Here is a 21,018-nt window from a genome sequence, read left to right on the forward strand (position 1 = left end):
AGCTCATCCTGCTGCCATCTAGTGGATAAAATAACATTATGCTGGAAACAAAAAAAAAAATAACTTGAATATTTCTATACCCTTTGACATTCTAATGCACCTCATTAATATGCATGAAGGAGGCGGAGCCTTCAACCAAAATGCAACGGTGTGTAAACGAGAAGCCGTAGAGTGCTCCCCAAACGCCTTTGTTAATCCCGGATCAGTCCCGTCACCTGCACCTCTCTTACCGTCTGCTTCTTCTGCCGCCTCACACGATTCCAGCATGTCAGTCAGACCCTCGTGGTCGCCATTCTGGTCATGTGACGCTCAGTCGTTCCTCTAATAATCGTTTCCATCGACTTATTTGACCTTTCAGTCCGCAACATCAAGCCGTCCAGACCTGGAGGACCCACAATGTTGGCAGCCAGTGGCATCTTATGGAGTGGGTGGGTGCGTGGGGGGCTACGCCCTATGATTCCAGTCTTGGCTACCTGATGACCACAAGCGTCCACCGTGGAGGGCTTGGTTGATTTGGGCAGCGATTTGCAAACTCCTCCTCGATGTTTTATTTTAAGGATAAAAGTCACTTGGGCCCCGTGCTCTTCAGTAACGTGATGTGCTCGCGTATTTAAAAGCGGACATCGGAGAGAAAGTGATGAAGGACTGAGGGCCACGGAGAATAAAGGGAGCATTAAGGCGTTTGAGCTGGAGTAACTGATGATGATGATGATGATAGGAAAGGTCAAGATGTCCTGCTTTGTTTCAGACTCTCTCAGCTTGCTCTGCCATTGGCTGTAATCCCCCCCCAATATCCCCCGCTCCTAGACACTCCACCTCTTGGACTGTCTGTTCCTTACTTTTGGATGCTGTGCTCCAGGGCAGGGCTTTTCAACCAAATGGGGGTCTCTAGACGACCTGGAGGGGCCATCAGATTAAGGTTAAAAAATAAATAAATAAATCAGCCATTGCTTTATGGTGTTGGGGGGCTACTGATGGCAGATTTCTGGCATTTTGCCCCACCAGACTGATGCCAGTCCAGTTCCGAGCAGACTTCGACTCGTTACACACCACACACTTCGTACGCATGGTCAAGTTCCTCCAGTGCCCCCATGGCAGACCCTCCTCCAAACTCTTCTAATTCCGACTCACCGAATTCAAACCATAAAACTGGAAACCAAATGGGAATGCTAGGAGAACGCCCAACGCAGATCTTTTTGAGGTGTGGCGAGCGCTGGGTTACCTGCGGTGTGGTGCTGCCACACAAAGTCGTGAGTCCTTCAGCTGTCGAGACGTTTGGAGACTTAAAGAATGAAAGCGTTCGACTTTTTCAAATGAAAATCGTGAGGCTTCCTGAAAAAATGTGCAAGCGTGTTCGCACAACACGTCGGTGGGCACTCATTGCCAAAGATGAGAAAGGGCACACAGTGGCAGAGCCGCTCGCCCCGCCTTGCGTAACAGATATGTGACCCCTAAAACCGATTCGTCTCCGCTCTCTTCACTCCCGTGAATATCAGACAAGCGCCAGGTTACCCATTAAAAAGACAAATTACATCTGCGGGTTGTGTTGGGTTGTTTTTGGATGGCTACGGTGCCCGATTTGGTTGCGTAGGGTCTTTTGCGTTCATCATGGCGCGGTCTGTGAAGGGCACTATGTATACGGCTGTCTGTTTACATGACATGGGCAAAGGCGTCACGTGACCGCGGTCGTCACTTCTCTGATGACACCAGATGTTGAGGTGTGAAGAGGACTCCGGTTCCACTGAACGTGATCCTTTATTTGGATAAACAGCAAAACTCTTCAGGGTGGCACAGTGGGTGGTAGCGCTGCTGCCTCACAGTTAGGAGACCTGAGTTCGCTTCCCGGGTCCTCCCTGCGTGGAGTTTGCATGTTCTCTCCGGGTGCTCCGGTTTCCTCTCACAATCCAAAGACATGCAGGTCAGGTGCGTTGGCAATCCTAAATTGTTTCTAGTGTTGGTCCTCCGGTGGGCTGGCACCCTGCTTGGGGTTTGTTTCCTGCCTTGTGCCCTGTGTTGCCTGGGATTGGCTCCAGCAGACCCCCGTGACCCTGTGTTTGGATTCAGCGGGTTGGATAATGGATGGATGGATGGATGGACAAAACTCTTCACGATGGCCGCTTCTGTGAACGAGTAGTCCTAGTGTTAGCCTTCGTTTTCGTTTCCTAAACGTCTTTTCGTTGTTGAGTACTGACTCGCGTTTTGTTTGCTTGATCTTTCGTTTCCCTTTGATCCTTCTAAAGCTTCGATTCCTTGTTTCACACTTTCATCTCCCAATCAATTTCTTCTCATCATCATCCTCATGGCCGTGTGTGACGCAAATGTGAGGAGTTCTTCCAGCTATCGTAGTGATTGGGGGGTCAGAGTGTTTGTATGAAGAATGGTGGACTCGTCCTCGGGTCTGTGGTGAGCGGCCTGAAAGTTGTGACGGTCTCTGTGGATACACGCGTGTCATGGTGCCAAGGTGTCCATGGTAAGCAGCAGAGAACTTGTGTGTGTGTGTGTGCGGCGATGTATGGGGGCGTCTCATCTGTTTTGACGACTTGTAATCGTGTATCTTGTGTCCCACAGATGAGTGGCGAGAAGAGGCCGTCCTCAGACATGGCCAAGAAACCAAAGCCACAGAAGAAGAAGAAGAAGAAGGACCCAAACGAGCCCCAGAAGCCGGTATCGGCATACGCACTTTTCTTCAGGGATACGCAAGCGGCGATCAAAGGTCAAAACCCCAACGCCACTTTCGGAGACGTCTCTAAGATCGTGGCCTCCATGTGGGACAGCCTGGGAGAGGAGCAGAAGCAGGTGGGTGCTGGATGATCTTCACCGGTTGATGTGCTGAGGTTTCGGAGGTTGACTTGTAGTTGCTGATACTTTTCTCATTCTACTTACTTTTTTGGATATATAAGAGCTACACTGCATGTCAAGGAATCGTTTTTTTTGTTGTCGTGATTACCATTTTTTTTTTTTTGTAGGCTTCTAAATATTTTTTTGTAATCGAAGGGAATTTGATTCGGATATTTATTTATCTCCAGGATTCAACATTTTTTAGCCTTAATTTTGTGACGCCATTTTGTTTCGTTATGGCTGCCACCATTTTACCAGTCTTTATTTACCTAGAATGACCCAGCAGAGCACGGGGTGTGAAAGTCACCGTGTGCATCAATGGATACTCGGAGATTAAAGTTAAGTGTAGTGTTGGCGTGGGAATCGTTAGTGAGAAATGTTTCGTTTACAGTTCTCTTTTCGATAAAGATTGCAATCGTTTTTTTCATCACGTTTGCACGAGGATCTCGTTCAGAGGAATGTGTTAATGGAGGGATGGCCGAGACTTTAATTGCCAGCACGCCAACGTTTAGCGGGCAATTAGCGGGCCAGCTGAGCAAACTGAAGAGAAACACGAGGCGAGGTGCAGATTTGTGAAACTCGTGTTGATCTACAATTTACATTTTTTACCTACATTGTTATCACTCTTTAATTTAATATTGTTTTTTGTATCAGTATGCTGCTGGAGTATGGGAATTTCCCCTTGGGATTAATTATCTATCTATCTATCTATCTATCTATCTATCTATCTATCTATCTATCTATCTATCTATCTATCTATCTAATCCTGCCAACTACGCTATCTATCTATCTATCTATCTATCTATCTATCTATCTATCTATCTATCTATCTATCTATCTATCTATCTTAGTGCCTTTCACATCTATCTATCTATCTATCTATCTATCTATCTATCTATCTATCTATCTATCTATCTATCTATCTATCTATCTATCTATCTATCTATCTATCTATCTATCTATCTATCTATCTATCTATCTATCTATCTATCTCATTCCGCTGTTCATCGAGATCCAGTGGCGTAGCTCAAGTTCATGGCGCTCAGGCGGAGCTTCAGTTTGCTGCCCTCCAACGTCTCTGAATATGTGAACCTATTTAAATAGAAAATTAAAATGATGTAGAGAGAAAAATTAAGATCACTTTTTCATAGATTTGTTCATATATAGAGAAACAGCAATAGTTTTTCACATATAATTATTTATAAGCATCAACTAGACAAGAATATAATATACAGTAGACGCTGCACTGATAAGCTGTGTTCTAATTATTAGTTTAATATAATAAATTAGAGTCAGTGTAGCGTTCAAGTGATAGGTGGGGATGTTTTCTGTGCATTCTGATTGATAACGAAACAAAATTCTAAACTAGTTGTTCATCTTCCTAGATATGATGATCGGTGTGATGTTTATTATTTTTCTTATCGCCTCATACATTTCCACTGCTGTGCCTGATGCCGTCACAGAAGGACAGTCTGAAAATTATTTTTGAAGTATTTGTGGATTGAAATCCGAGAGTTTGACTTTTGTCATTCCTGAGTGACATTTTTCCAAATCCCGCTGCTTACACACGAATTGTACTGAGCCCTTTGCCCAATCATGCCGCCCCCTCCACTTGCCCCTCGCTACGCCACTGTTGAGATGGCACTTTGAGGTGAGGACCGTCTCCTCTTAGTACCGCTGCTGGCACCGTGCTATTTCGGGTACAGTTGGCTCCTGTTTATTTGGTGTCACCGGGGTGGAGTGGCGGTTATCGCAACGCTCTCTTCGGTTTTGGTCTGATTTAATGTACTACAATAACAAATGCCATTGGGGTGTGTGAGGCGCTATATACATCTATAATCAGGTGGCTGATGGGTAGACTGCTAGCTGGCTTCTGACTTTCGTCCCCATTTGCGCTCCTTAATCTTCTTCCGGTGTCCTCTTCAGTTTCCCTCCACAGGGTCTTATAACTCAAATGAGTGCTGCAGTTAAAGATGGAAGCGGGTCTTTCTGAAGGCGCTATATAAAAACCATACTGATCCCCCCCCCTCCTGTGCCCCCCCTTGCCCGTTTTTTCTCAGAGTCTGCTTTCTCCCTCCGTTGTGTGAATTTCTCATTTCCGATATTCTTATTGTCGCCCTGTGGCCAGGTGATTGGAATACCAGATGAGCGATGGTCTCGTCCTTGGGCTTTCCTCAAGGGCGCATATTCAAGGAGTGCACTTATTGTGTGCCCTTCTGAAACGCTCTCCCTGGCGCACTTTGCCATGGCTGCATTTCAGGTCGGGTTTTCAAACCACCCAAGAGGTCAAAGTCAAGCATGAGAGACGCATGACGCGCCCACCAGGAAGAAATGGGTGAGAAGTAAAGCCTCATTCAAAGGAGCGGGCCGGAGAATTCAATACATCTCAATTGTCACAGAAGACAGGGGTTGGCTGGCATACTGACTGGGACAGATGGTTCCTTACCCAGCCGGGACACCTTTATCATGGAAGGATGGATGGAGGAAGCCTCCCGGAGCCATGTGCCCACCCCCACCACACTTGCTTTCTGGTGGGTTGACCATAAACACTCCTGCAGGGCTGCATGGGAGTTGGCGTTCCAGTAGGCAGCCCTGCCTGGTCTCGTTGGAGCCACCAGAGGGAGCTTTTGGCAGGAGGTTTCCTTCTTTTAGGGAGAGAAGTACTTCTGGTGCTGCCACATTGCATCATGGGCCGCCTGTTGTCCTGTTTTCGCTCTGTGATTTTGGGGTATCGAGTGTTGCTTCACTTGATTTTAGCAGAAGGTTGCGACCAAACAAAATGCATAAAGGGGTCTGAAGACTTTGTGCCGTACATAAGTGCGCGTTATTTAACGGACAATGCAAATCTGCTTAGTGGATGAACTCCTCTGTTTCTAGGCAGTAGCTGAAGTTAAAGAGACAATAAATGGAGGAGCAGAAGTGGAAAGACCAGCAACAAATGGCGAAATGGAGGAGAGGGGCACACGAGGCAAGTATTAGAGGGGAAGTGAATGAACAGAAGGAGGGACCGCTAAAAAAGGAAAGCGTCGCGAGAGCGTAGCTGCAGAAGGAAGTCCTGGAGGCCCCTAGACGGGACGTGAGGATGCCTGTGTCATCGCCCAGAGCCTGCCGAAGTGACGTTATCAAGACCGCGTGTTACTAATCCTGTTTTCGTTTTTTTTGTCGTCTTTTACGGAAGCTCCCTGTGTCAGCAGCTGGCGCACTTCTTGTCATCTTCAATTAAACGCTTATCGAACAGGAACATTTCATTAAGGTACAATTAGGCGCTAATTCAGCGGGGACGCCCCGGTGTCGGGATTACGACCACAACATATGCTCTTTACAGCTTACTTTGTTTTAATACATCCCAAGACCACCACCCCCCCCCCCCCCCAAAACACCGGCAGACTCGACTGCTAATGAATCCCACTCGCGCTCTCTCAATCTGGAATAATTAGAAATCCTTAGGCGCGCTAATTTATTTAAAAATATCCGCCGCTCGGAGAATCATTAGCTGTGTTAAATGAATGCGAAAGTGAAGCTGTTGGGAGCATTTTGAAGTTCATTAAAGACGGCACGCGTCTGTCAGTATTTAAGCGGCGACACGGAGGGTCATATGACTCCACCGGAGTACGTGATGCCAGCGCACGTTACATGCAGATCATTCGCCAATCCTGGCCCGCGCCCGCGAAGGTTGAATTGCATTCTCCACGATACGCTCTCCTCCTGACTCGCTCGCTCACATCTCGTGACCCCCTAATGTCTACTCGGAGGTCCTGAAAGAAACTGAAGCTGCACTGCCCAACGTCATCGCTTCCCTCTTACATAATCGGACTGTTTCTGAAGAAACGAGTGTCTCACAACGGCGGCCCTGTTTCTCTCTTTGTGTTCACTTCACGACTGCCAGCTTCTGAAGGTCAGGAAGGCCTTTTGCCTTCTTTCTCCGTCATCGGTTGCCTCATTTGACACTTCGATCTCCAGGAGAAGTGAAGTAATCGTGCTTATCATTCTACTTATCAGCCAACGTGAAAAGTGTGTGGACTGCAGAGAGCAGAGGAGCAAGATTTGGGGGGCAACCAGCTGACCTTTGCTAAACCCAGAAAAAGGAGATCAGACTTCGGGTGACGTGACGATTCTTCGACTTACGCTTCTTTGGGGGGTAAAAACACAGAAACGTTTGTATCAAAAATGCTTTTCCTTCCATCGTTAGCCAGTCATTTCCTTCACTTTACCTTCTTCTCCTCCCTGTCCTCCCCATCTGTACTTTTATTTCCATTTTCTACCCCCAGGGTTTTGTTTTTTTTTTTTTTTTACAGAAGGCACATTAGCCTTCCATGTCCTCCACACCACACATCTACAGCAGCTTCCATATTTCAGGCCCTTGGAGAACACAATCACAGGTCTGTATTTGATCCCAAGAAGATACCACAGAAGGACAATTGGTGGATTCTGCTGACAGATCTGAATGGCCGACATTGTGTCCCATTGAAATGAGCAAATCGTAGAATGATGGAACTCAAACAAGTCCAGCGTATTGTTGAGTTCTTTCTTATTCTGCGGTATGGCAGACAAGGTCTTGTCTAATGCTGATGTTGATGGAGATTGCGGTACCTAAGGCTCCATTAAGTTTAATTAATGGTTGATCTACAGTCAGCAACCACACAATGAGCTGAGCTAGAAACGTCAGGTCCTTCAGCACATTCCAGGTCTATTTAGGAGTTAGCTGAAGGTTTTCTTCAGACCTAAACTGATCATTTCCTTCTGTCTTTCTTTAAGGCACCCCTTATTAAGACCCGGTTACCCCTCCCATTCCTCCTGTTCATTGCCTATACCAGGGTTTTTCAAACATTTTGGTATCGCATCCCCATATTTCCCATGTAGATGTCTTTGTGATGCACCTGGTTTGGGTTTAGTCCCCCCTGACAAACTAAACGAGATCTTCAGAGCACCAGGCAGATCCTTGTTGGTGAATCGATGAGAGTCATCAGAGAGGGAGAGGGATGTCTCCTTTGGTGAATTGATCACGAGAGCAGGTGAAGGGGGGGATTTCCGTCTTAATGAATTGAGCACGACTGTCAGAGCCCCCCTTTGGCGAATTGAGCATGTTCATCAGGGCAGTGACCCCCTTTGTGGATCAAGTGCAGTGGTTAGAGCAGGACGGTGGATCGAGCGTGGTCTTTGGTGTCTGCTGTTACCCACCACCAATACAAACAATAGCAAATTGCAACCCACCAATGGCAGTCCACGACCCAACCCAGTGGTTAAGAAACAAAGGCCTATACGAATTTATCGGTGACCTGTCGTATTCCGTTTGCCCACACATTTGGTACGATTTGGTAATCTTGTAATAGTAGTGTTCCTGTAGCCCAGTCTGTTAATGTGCAAGAAAGTGGGTGATAAGAATTTGACGTTCTAATAAAAATATTTTACTATGGACGACAGCTTCACTTCTTCAAACATTTCTAACACATCTGTTTACATCTGCTCTTTCAGTTTAATATAAAAATTCTGGTGGTAGGCCATCACACCCTCATGTTTTTGCTGCTTTTGGATTTTTTTTTGTTTAAATGGGGGGAACCTCCATTTTGCGTTAGCATTGTTAGCATAGTGACACACATTGTTAGGGACATGTCGTCAAAGGACAATGCAACAGGTTTAATCTCGAACCACTTTCTCACCCACACATCTGTTTACATCTACTCTTTCAGTTTAATTTAAAAATTCTGGTGGTAGGCCATCACACCCCAGTGTTTTTCCTAATTTACAAGTTTTAATTGCATACTCTACTGACTATCTAGTAGTTAAAGATTTAACTATTGAAGACATTTTTGATCTTCCTCATCTGACTCTCGATCCTGTTCTTTTACAGTTTCTTTGGTTGCATTTTCCTTTACTCTGTGCTTTTGATAAAATTCTTCTGCAACTTCCCTTATTTTTATTAGTTTTTGCAGCTCACCGATCTTATCTATAATTTCCTCTTTACGTCTCTTTTTTCTTTCTTCTTTTCTTAAAGACGGAAACACAGACATTTTTTCATCTTCCTCCACCTCCTTTAATCTAATCTTGAACTTCATTTATTCCACTTGTTTTTTTTTAAAATAGATCTGACAGCCTCATCGGCCAAATTATTTGCTCAATTGTTTGCACAGTTCTTTATTTCTGACGGTATTCTTCAGAGTTTGCCCCATCTTTTTACTTCTGCACAAATTCAATTGATGTTTATTTCCTAGAGCTTCCATCCATCCATCCATTATCCAACCCGCTATATCCTAACTACAGGGTCAAGGGGGTCTGCTGGAGCCAATCCCAGCCAGCACAGGGCCCAAGGCAGGAAACAAATCCCACCGCAGCTCCTAGAGTTTCATTCTTTATAATTTTGTAGCCTTTTCTTATATATAAATGCTCCATTATCACTAATGGCAAGGGGTTCAAAACGAGGTCACATTGGTCCCATACAAATGCCAACGTCCCAGGGTCACCAACACCTACAGTGCATCCAGAAAGTATTCACAGCGCATCACTTTTTCCACATTTTCTTATGTTACAGCCTTATTCCAAAATGGATTAAATTCATTTTTTTTCCTCAGAATTCTACACACAACACCCCATAATGACAACGTGAAAAAAGTTTACTTGAGGTTTTTGCAAATTTATTACAAATAAAAAACCTGGACGTCACGTCTTCAAACTCTGATTTCAGCTTCTGATTTTTTTCCTATCCTGACTTAACTCTCTTAGTTGATGTTTGTTTTATAGGAGATTATTTATCCTGATCCTACAGTCACGGTAGATTACACAACAAATACTTCTCATTTGCCGCCGTAATTTTCATCCCGAGCTTTAAAAGCTCAGTGTGACTAGAAACAAACAGTTTTTAGGGGCCCGTATCCAGCAGGGGGCGCTAGCTCCCTTGTTGGAATGAGTTCTTTTGTAATTGCGGCGCTTTACATAACCCGAAACTATTCAGATAGAATATAAAAAGGCGATACCCCTCCGCTAGTGATACAGCGGTAAGAAATCACATAGGAGAAATAAATTGGCTTTCTTTAATGACGGTTTACGCTGCATAACAGACGAAGGAAGCAATGACAAGAACCCAATTGGGGAGCTCGATTTGTACAGTCTGCCATTTATGTCGCAGCATTGGAAGGATTTTTTCAGGATCGTCCGTCGCCTTCAAAGGTGTGCCAGGTAATGTGCCAAGGCTTTATGCTCTTCCTTCATGTGCAGACCCCCCAGTTCGGTGAATCAGGCCATTCCAAACAAGGCAAAGAGAGGAGACCATTTCATGCCGACTTTGACACGATGCCCACTTTGTAGTCGTCCCTTTCTTGTCTTCTAATGACAATGATGTGATAAATCTGGCTTTGTGTTAAGTAGATGTATAAAATATTTTTGTTCAGAGGACAGTGACATATTAAACTTATGTTACAGTGCCTCATGCCCCCTCCCTGCATTATGGAATAAAAGGAGTTGTGTATTTTTTTTAATTTAATTTATAGATAAAGTTTACCTTTAGAATATAATTTTGCATGGTAAACCCATATGGACCACGTTCGTGAAAAATAAGTTAGACTTGAAATGAATATCAAACTTTTTGCTGCCTTTTTAAACGGGGGACCTCCGCTTTGTGTCTCCCATTGTCAGCCCAGTGACGCCCATTGTTCGGGACATGTCGTCAGAGGGCGAAGCAACGGGTTCAATCTCGAACCACTTTCTCCTCCGTGATTCCAAATAACAAAGCCCCTTTTCAGACGTTCTTTGGACCGTTTTCTGGCTTTGGCTTGTACTTCACGTTGGACTCTGATTTTCGTCTCTCATTTTGGTTGCGGTGTTGATTTGACTTCCCGATTTCTCCTACGTCTTTTTTTTTTGTCCCCATCACAAGATCCTCTGTGCTATCGGTGCCTGGCAAGCGTAAATATACAGAATGGGGAAAAGTGTCCTAGTGGGTGAACAAAATTTTGAAATGAAGGGTGCCTCATTTTTAAGATTACTATTAAAAGAGCTAGATTTCCACTGTCAAAAAAATGGATAAAAACCAACAACCAACCCGTAATAAATTTAAATAAAGTTTTCATAAAATAATTAAGTAAACAATTAAAATCAAGGGAAAAAGAAGGATTAACTATTTAAATTTAGGCAAGAAATCTTGCCATTTGTAGGGTTAGGGGGAGGTTCTTTGGGATTAATTCAATTCTTTATTGTCATGAGTACAAGCGCCAAGTAGAATGAAATGCTTGTTTGCATGCGCACTCGCAGACAGCGAACACACACAAGAAAACACTCAATAAATAAATAAATGAATATAAATAAGGAAATAAATCAAACCAGAATCCTAGGAATAAAGAGACAGAGTGACAGAAGTATATGTGCAGGTGACACAAGGTTACCGATTGTTCATGAGTCTGACTGCAGTTGGGTAGAAACTGTTCCTGTACCTGGAGGTGTGCGTCTGAATGGACTTTAGTCGCTTCCCAGATTTGAGGAGGGTGAAAAGTGACAGTGCAGGGTGGCTGGGGTCCCGCCTGATACGGTCACTCTCCCGAGACAGCGTGTAGTGTGGATGTCATGGATGGCAGGGAGCTGTGTGCCCGTGATCTGCTGTGTGCCCGTGATCTGCTGTGCCGTACTCACCACCCGCTGTGGAGCTCTGCAGTCCTGAACGGAGCAGTTGCTGTACCAGGATGTGATGCATCCTATCAGGATGGACTCCACAGTACACCTGTGGAACCTCCAGTTCTTAAATCCTTAAACTGGCTCCCGGTTAAGTTTAGGGCAGATTTCAAATCCTCCTTTTAACATTAAAGGGCCGAGGTCCGGCTTACTTGTCTGAACTTATCATGACTTACAAACCTGAGCGCACATTAAGATCTCAAGATGCTGGTCTGCTTGTGATTCCAAAGAGTAATAAAATAACAGTGGGAGGTCGAGCTTTTAGTTACAGGACCCTCCTAAACTGTGGACTGGTCTGCCTGCTACTATAAGAGATGCCCCTTCACTCTAAGGCAGAAGACTCACTACTTCACTTTAGCACACCCTGACTAGAGCTGCTGATTAACTGTACAGACTGCATCTCTGTTGTTGGTCATTAGCACTAAAACATAAGTAACATGATACTGTAGTTAGAATTTGTTACTCACCCTCACCTATTCGGTTTCTCTTCTCGGTACTCAAATGTGGCACTTGGTGCCAACAGCCCACCTGCTGAGTTATTTTGCCTGCCTAATCGTAGGAATCGTGGGGTAGAGGGGTCCTTTCATCGGATTGGCTGTTTCAGCTGTGGAATGGCCAAATGGGACATCCAGCTTGATGGCTGAGGTCATCCAGGACTCTAAACAAATCCAGATCATATTATGGGATATCATCTACTGTTAAATTCTGCTCCGTATTTGTAAACTTTTTATGTTTATATTGTATTGAGGATTTGTTCTGCTCTGTGTATTGTATTGTATTGTATTGTATTGACCGCCCTTCTTTTTGACACCCACCCTACCTGGACAGGGGTCTCTCTTTGAAGTGCCTTTCCCGAGGTTTCTTTCATTTTTTCCTTACAAGGGAGTTTTTCTTTGTCTTCTTAGAGAGTCGATGCTGGGGGGCTGTCGAGAGGCAGGGTCTGTTAAAGCCCATTGCGGCACTTCTTGTGTGATTTTGGGCTTCACAAAGATAAATTGTATTGTGTTGTACCTGTAGAATCTGCACAGGGTTGTGGGCCTTACTCCGTCTCCTGAGGAAGTAGAGGCGTTGTTGGGCTTTCTTGACTACTGCCGCAGTGTGACTTGACCATTTAAGGTCATCAGTGAGGGTGACTCCGAGGAGCCTAAAGCTGCTGACCTGCTCCACAGCTTCACCTCCGATGTAATCTGGAAATCCACAATCATCTCCTTAGTTTTGCTAACGTTGAGGGTGAGGTTGTTGTCCTGACACCATTCTGACCTCCTCCCTGTAGGCCGTCTCCTCGTCCTCGCTGGTCAGACCTATTACAGTGTTGTCGTCAGCAGACTTGAGGATGGTGTTAGAGCCGTACTTAGCTACGCAGTCATGGGTGTAGAGAGAGTAAAGCAGGGGGCTCAGCACGCTGCCCTGTGGGGTGCCAGGGTTGATGGTGATGATGGAGGAGGTTTTTCCACCAATACGCACTTGCTGAGGTCTGCCAGTGAGGAAGTCCAGTACCCAGTGGCACAGTGAAGAGCTAAGCCCCAGTTCCAGGAGTTTAGCAATGAGCTGGGATGGAATGACGGTGTTGTAGTCCACAAACAGCAGCCTGGCATAACAGTTCTTGTTCTCCAGATGAGACAGGGTGGTGTGAAGTGTTATGGAGATGGCATCCTCAGTGGACCTGTGGCAGTGGTAGGCAAACTGGAGGGGGTCCCGACTGTCAGGAAACAGTTAGACGGCGAGCAGAAAACGGTTATCGGCTGAGTGTGTTTCAGGCGGTAGGGTTGGCGACAGGAAAAGCATCCAACCGTAAAAATGATTCTGAACCCATTACTGAGGAAGTCTAGCCAAAGGAAAAAAAAATGGTGGCCCGATACAAAAATAGGAATAGCTATGGAAGAAGAAGAATCCATCTGTGAGTACTGTGATTTAAGGAGCCGAGGATCGAAAGAAGAGCCATGTCTGTGCCACCCCAAACAATGGAACAAATATGGCAGAGCAGGGAAGCTGAACAACTAGAACAATACTTCCGGATTTGGCCCACCAGCTTTGCCGTGCCTTGCCATTGGCCACACCAGCAGCCATCGGAATACTTAGCAGTTATTGCTTTATTCCTTCCGCAGTACGCAGAAGCAGATTTTCTAAACCCGTTTCCATTGGACAGCCGCAGTGAGGGCATCCCTGACACGGCCAATCAAACCCACTTTGACTGTCACAGTCGGGTGGCTTCTACTCCGATGTGCATCACCGGCTCGCGTCTCCTTGTTGGCTTGTTATTTCCAGCGTATCGCTCAAGTGGCTTGTAAAAGTGGGCTGACGGATTCCGGTCCTTGTGCAACAAAGTAGCGCGGGTTGAATTTCCTGTTTTGTTCGTCTCTTCCCCTAACCCTGTCAGGACTCCATCTTTATGTCTAACGCTCTCCTTTTACATTGCAGGCATACAAGAGGAAAACAGAAGCTGCCAAGAAGGAGTATTTGAAAGCCCTGGCAGCGTACAGAGCCAGCCTGGTTTCCAAGGTAACAGGTTATGTCTTCTATAGGAGGTCGGGGGGGCAGATATGGCGTAGATAAGTTAGACCACCGCACATGCTAAGGACTCCCTGGGGAGAGGTGGGGTAGGAAGAGCTACGTATCATGGAGACTGAGATGAGAAGTGAGACCACGAATGGCGTGCGCGTTAATCGGCGAGTCACACTGTCGGCCTCAGAGCTTCTGGGAAGTTCCCGGGGATTGGCAGAAATGTCTTCCGCAGGTCCCACCTATTCCCATCATTAGGGGGGCCTGGTCCACAAAACAGAGGTGGCGAGAGACTGACTGTACCCGTCCCAGTGAAGCTCTTCCTACACCTCAAGAGCATCCACCCAATGGAACATCCCTCTCTAGGAAAGACTGGGGTGTGCTTAACCAAGCTGGGTCAAAGGTGGGCAAAAGAAGGGGCAACCTGTTCAGATGGGGCCTCACAACCAGCGCTGAATGTGCCTGTGGTGAACCCACCCAAACAATGGACCACATTCTCCTTGAATGTTCCCGAGGCCCTACATGTACCGATGAAGAGCTTAAGGATGCCAATGACGCCACTCTTACCTGGATACGGCACTGGTGTGATAAGATATGACAGTTAGGTGGGGCCTTTGGAAGCGAAGTGGTAGAAGGGGCTTTGCCATCTGCAGGAAGCAGGAACTTTTGTAGGATTCCCACCACAGGAACTCGGCCATTTGTAGTTCCCGTTTGCGTTTTTTTTTAGTTCCTACTCCAGGGTTGGTACTTTTAGTTTAACCAGGTGAGACTCAGGCGATGAATCGTGCCAATTGGTGACAACAAGCAGTGGTGCCATCTTACGAATTAGTCACATCGCCAGTCGAACCCTTTCTTCCACTTCAGCGTTCACAGTTGGATGATTTCTACTCTGATGTGCATCACTGGCTCATATCTCATTGAACTTTGGGTTTTTTCGCACCGTCTCACTCTTTGTTGCTGCCAGGGTGTGTCGTGCCATGCACACCGTCGACAGTTTTCACCTCTTTTGAGGTTTCACATTTTGTTGTTATGCAATGTTGAATCTCTGTGGATTTCATTTTTGACAGTACTCAACAGAACAAGGGGCGGCACGGTGGCGCAGTGGTGGCACTGCCGCCTCGCCGTTAGGAGACCTGTCTGGGTTCAGTTCCCGGGTCCTCCCTGCCTGGAGTTTGCATGTTCTCCCCGTGTCTGCGTGGGTTTCCTCCCACAGTCCAAAGACATGCAGGTTAGGTGCATTGGCGATCCTAAATTGTCCAGAGTGTGTGGTGGGCTGGCGCCCTGCCCGGGATGTGATCCTGCCTTGCGCCCTGTGTTGGCTCCAGCAGACCCCTGTGACCCTGTGTTAGGATACAGCGGGTTGGACGATGACTAACTGACTGACTGACTCAACAGAAGAAGACTCTCTAATGACAACATGGAGGCGCTGAGTCGCTGGGTGTGTCGGACTGTACCACCGGTGGTCACACGAGTGCCACCAACTCACTAAAAATTGTGACTGAAAAATCATTACACGATTTTTCCAATGTGACACACTTGTCACTAAATATCAAAGTAATCTTAGAACAGTGGAAACTAAAGTGAAAGCAAATGAATCCGTAGCACAATTTCTTTTTTTTAACATAAATTTCATAACATTTTGTGTTGAGACAAGTTAATCATGCGGGTCAGCCTGGCAGAATACACAAATTAATTAATTAATACGAGCTTTATAAAAGTAATAAAGTACAATTTCCACATAAACCTGCAGGCGAGTACAACACCCAGTGCAGGGCATGTAGAATGAAGCTACTGGGACTTCACTGACCTTGTGGCCTTAGGGTGAAGCTGTCTTTGAAACGGGTGGGCCGAGTGGTGAGTCTCTGGTGGCATTTCAGAAGTGAGAACAAGGAACGAGGTAGGAGGCGGTCATCGGGGACGATGGCTTCAGCTCCCTTCAGACCTGCAGTGGAGTAGATGGTGTGAAATGGTGAAAGCTCAGCACCAGTGATTTTTAGAAGTTGTACGGACGGATACCCAACGGGGCTGCATTTCCAGACCCCCAACTCCCATTCCATCCAGCGGGTGTCTTAATCAGGTTCAGCCTTGAGGAGCACTGCCACCTGTCATGTGATGTGAGTGAACTACTTCTGGTGAGCCCGTCCATCCATTATGGCCTCCTGGCCGAGCAAGAATGCCCTCCTTCCACCTTGGCACCTACACCACATATGTTAGACAAAGAAAAAAACATTTCATAGGCGCTACTGACTTCTTCACATGGCAGTGTCTGAGGAAATGTGGCGGGAGTCGTTCTGATGGGCTGGGAATGAATTCTAATATTCTTCCTATTGTCTTATGTAATACGCTACTGTGGCTGTCCGTGATTTTAAATCGCCTGTCGCTCGCAAACCGTTGGACCGACTGACCTGAAATATGGTACTCATATACTACGCGACGTCTACTGTCCACTTTCAGGGTGATGATTGACCTCCAAGGTTATCCCTCTTTTTATTTTATTGTAGAATCAACTCTCAGCAGCGGCCAGCAGGGTGGCCATGTGGCACACGTGTACGGGCATCATTCTCATCCCTACCACCTTTGCCATCACTTCCTCTACCTCTTTATATCTTAAGACTTAAGTGCCAACTTAAGTGAAAAATTAAAGAAAATGTACAAAGTAATTGCAACACAAACACTGACTTAATCAGTTTAAACGCGAAAAGATGCCGACGGAAGAAGAGAAGAAGCAGGCTGCTAGGGTGGAGAGAAGGAGAGGTGACCAGGAAACAGCAAACACATCAACCTCTGAGCAAACGAATGGTAAACGTAGAGAAAAAGAAAGAGGAGGAAAACCAGGAACGGTCAAGTCAAGCGGATAACGTGCAGTGCGCCCTTACTGGTTTAATAACATGGCAAATAGTTTTCGATATTCAACTTTTTCGTTTTTCGTCCCGTTGTCAGGAAAGGATTAAAGGTGAATAACAAGGGGGGGGGGGGGGGGAGATAGGGGACTGTAGTTTAAAGCCCTCGGAAAACAATAAAAGGTTCTGCCAGCTGTTGAAGATGATTGTCAGAGGGGGGGTCCTTGAGGGGGACTGGAGATTCACCATTCAGCCATGCTGGTTTGGTTTGTAGCATAAATGAGAACTCGGGATGTTGTGAGCCCCTAATACTGAAGTAAAACTGCGCCCCACCCTCCCACTTTATTTCTTTTTTCCATGAGCCGGGATTAACTTCCCGCGGCCCAACAAAGCACGCGGCAGGCTGCTCAGTTTCACCGCCTGCTTGAAAACAAGTAGACCTGATTGCAAAGCAAATGGCGTATTCATGAGGCCGCCGCCGCCGCCTCGCTGGGGTTTGTTTTTTTTTTTTTTTTTATATAATCGGTCTCGAGGGTGGGGGGGGCTCATCGTGTCTGTCATTTAGTGCAATTAAATATTCTGCCAAAGACGGAATTCAAAAAAAAAAAAAAAAAAAAAACAGGTGATTGATGGGCTTTCACAAAAAAATAAATAAATAAGTAAATAAAATCACCAGGCATTCAATCTGTGTTGGAAAATGAAAACTGTTAGGAGAACGAAAAGATGAACCTGTGTGTGTGTGTGTGTGTGTTTCTTTCCATGCTCCAGATGTTAAAAGAATAATAATAATAATAATAATAATATTTAAATGTATGCGAAATATGAATAAGCATTTTGAGCTTCTCTTGTGATGTCAAAGTGGATGAAAACGACAAACGCGATTACTGGGCCTCCGCGTCTAATGAAGTGCAGCACGACGCTGTCGTAGTGTGACAGAAAAATACAAGGAGTCTCTAGAAGTGTGTGTGTGTGTTTGTTTATGTATGTGTGTGTGTTTAGGTGTGTTTATGTGTGTGTGTGTGGCTGTTTATGTGTGTGTGTTTATGAGTGTTGGTTTATGTGTGTGTGTGTTTGTGTGTTTATGTGTGTGTGTGTTTAGGTGTGTGTTTGTTTATGTATGTGTGTGTGTTTAGGTGTGTTTATGTGTGTGTGTTTGTTTAGGTGTGTTTATGTGTGTGTGTGTGTTTGTTTAGGTGTGTTTATGTGTGTGTGTGTGTTTGTTTAGGTGTGTTTATGTGTGTGTGTGGCTGTTTATGTGTGTGTGTGTGGCTGTTTATGTGTGTGTGTTTATGAGTGTTGGTTTATGTGTGTTTGTGTGTTTATGTGTGTGTGTTTATATGTGGCTGTTTGTGTGTGTGTGTGTTTATGTGTGTGTGTTTGTTTAGGTGTGGGTGTGTGTGTTATTGTGTGAGTGTGTTTAGGTATGTGTGTGTGTTTTTGTGTGGGTGTGTTTGTTTATGTGTGTGTGTTTTTGTGTGTTTGTTTAGGTGTGTGTGTGTGTTTAGGTGTGTGTGTTTTTGTGTGTTTGTTTAGGTGTGTGTGTTTGTTTATGTGTGTGTGTTTTTGTGTGTTTGTTTAGGTGTGTGTGTGAGTTTATGTGTGTGAGTTTATGTGTGTGTGTTTTTGTGTGTTTGTTTAGGTGTGTGTGTTTAGGGGTGTGTGTGTGTGTGTATTTATGTGTGGGTGTATTTAGGTGTGTGTGTGTATTTATGTGTGGGTGTATTTAGGTGTGTGTGTGTTTGTTTGTTTAGGTGTGTGTGTGTGTTTAGGTGTGTGTGTGTATGTATTTATGTGTGTGTGTTTGTTTATGTGTGTGTGTTTTTGTGTGTTTGTTTAGGTGTGTGTGTGAGTTTATGTGTGTGTTTTTGTGTGTTTGTTTAGGGGTGTGTGTGTGTGTGTGTATTTATGTGTGGGTGTGTTTAGGTGTGTGTGTGTTTGTTTGTTTAGGTGTGTGTGTGTGTTTAGGTGTGTGTGTATTTATGTGTGGGTGTGTGTTTGTTTGTTTAGGTGTGTGTGTACAGCTCTCTCTCCGCGCTCCCCATTCGTTTTCTCAGTGGCACCTCAGTGGCAGCACCTCCTGTTTCCACCGCCGGCCTCTCCTGATTCCAGCAACTGATGGTCCCCATGATTTATTTTGGCACACAATTTATTTTCATCCTAAACAGCCTGCTCTTCCTTCATGGCGTACCGTATGTGCTCGGTCATCGATCATGCTGAGAGTTTGGACTGCTTCATACAAATGAGGCTTATTACACCATAACCAACACTGATAGATCATCTCAGCGCCGGTGACAGGTAATAGAAGAAACTCATTACGACGTTTATGATGCAGGGGGCCACAAAAGGTACCCGACTGCATAATCAGCATTAAGCATAAACTTTCAGCTCCTCTTCCTCAGACCCTGCTGGTCCGCTGCTTGGGCGCTTTGGGGCCCAGGAGGCATCAGGCTCACGTTTGTGACTATTCCGCCCTTATTTTTATACAAAAAAAAAAATTGAGATGTCAACTTACCTCAGCAGTGACATTCTTGTCTCTGGTGACTCTTCCTATGATGTCAGTAGACGGATTGAGAGAGTATGGGGGTCATGAGGTCGCTGGAAAGTGGTGTGTGGCGCTCTCGATATCTGTGCAAAAGGACGAAGGTCCAAGTCTTTAGAGTCCTGGTGCTCCCTGTTTGTGAGACATGGATGCTATCCAGTGACCTGAGATGAAGACTGGACTCCTTCATGTGTGTCTCTTCGGAGAGTCCTTGGGTCCCGCTGGTTTGACTTTGCGTTGCTCACGGAGTCCCGAATGAGGCACATGACCTGCATTGTGATGGAACGTCAGTTACGGCACTACGGCCATGTGGCGCGATTACTTGAGGGTGACCCTCATTGTTGAGGAGCCGAGTGGCTGGCCACATAACACCTGGCTGCGGCAGATAGAGGGTCATTTCCGGAGGGTGGCACTGGACCGCATGTCTGCCTGAGGGGTTGCCAACCGAGCTGTTTCGTCATGTGGTGGGTGCAACAATGCGCTGTACCAGTGCCTGCCCCCCAACCTGACCTTTTTCAAATTCAAAACTGCTCCATCACAAATGGGATCCCCTTCACTTCCATTTTCTTCTCCTCTAATTACAGTGCCAATAAAATGGGTTAAACTCAGAGAATGGCATTGTGCCAAGCCAAAGGCAGGTTGTATCGATCAAACACATGTAAGGCGCAGCGGGAGTTTTTACTGTTCATTTATATGAGGGACCTTCAAAAAGTTTCCACACTTTTTTTTAACTCTATTAAGAATTTCAGAACCAAATGACATCCCTTGTTCTACATGGTCACCTTCCTTTGCAATGCAATTTTCCCAGCATCGTACCAACTTTTTAATGCCCAATGACTACTCCTCCTGTCTTCACCGTTTCCAACGAAAATTTAAAAGTGTGGAAACCTTTTGAACGTCCCTTGTAGTTCCTCTTTTGAATGAGTGGCTAACTGGAGCCACCACCACCAAATATTTTCCCTGTGCTAAATTTTGTCTGGTCATATTTTTGACGTTGTTGGAGAAAACTTGCCACAGGCATACTAAAGAGAATACTGAGGTGAGAACATTTTGGCAGATCCACAGAGTTTGATCACTGACTAACCAAGTGAAGTGGCCGCAACCTTCCAGGATCTGAGTTTGGCACCACTGATTTGAGGTTCTCTAGCTGCGTAAAAGTTTGAGTTCCACTAGAGGGCCACGTTGTGCTGCATTGTTGACTCTCAGAAGTGTTTTCAACTGACCTTTTGTTTTTTCTTCTTCTTCTTCAGAGCTATAGTGACCAGGTGGAGGGGAAAAATGTCCCAACAAGCCAACCTTCACACATGATGCCACCAAAACAACCTTTGTACAGCGTGCCACCGCAGACCCCCTCGACGTATCTAAACCCAGGCTCATTCCCCCTGACGGATCTGCAGAGCTATACTGGCGCGACCCATCACAGCCTTTCCAGAAGTCTCAGCCAATCACAGATGTTGCCCAGCATTAGTGCCTCGCCCCCGTCATCCTTTCAGATTAGCCCACCTCTGCACCAACAGCTGTCTCTGCACCAGAGCTCACTTCTTGGACAGCCAATTCACATGCAGCAGGTCCAGTCTCAGTCGATCATCTCTCATCAGATGGGTCTACCAACTTCACTTCATTCACCTCCTCCTGGACAGCAGGTAC

General features: G+C 45.7%; 1 protein-coding gene across 4 annotated transcripts in view; it reads left to right on the top strand.

The window, feature by feature from the left end:
• tox2 (TOX high mobility group box family member 2) overlaps positions 1 to 21,018 on the top strand; it is a 135,254-nt gene that overhangs the window by 108,278 nt on the left and 5,958 nt on the right. For all 4 annotated transcript variants that reach the window (XM_051932657.1, XM_028812391.2, XM_051932659.1 and 1 more), the window contains 3 exons: positions 2,569 to 2,796; positions 13,912 to 13,992; positions 20,622 to 21,014. In XM_051932657.1, the coding sequence (XP_051788617.1) occupies positions 2,569 to 2,796; positions 13,912 to 13,992; positions 20,622 to 21,014 (702 nt within the window). The remainder of the gene's footprint in view (positions 1 to 2,568; positions 2,797 to 13,911; positions 13,993 to 20,621; positions 21,015 to 21,018) is intronic.

This window comes from Erpetoichthys calabaricus, chromosome 10, assembly GCF_900747795.2.
Source record: "Erpetoichthys calabaricus chromosome 10, fErpCal1.3, whole genome shotgun sequence".
NCBI classification, from domain to species: domain Eukaryota; kingdom Metazoa; phylum Chordata; class Cladistia; order Polypteriformes; family Polypteridae; genus Erpetoichthys; species Erpetoichthys calabaricus.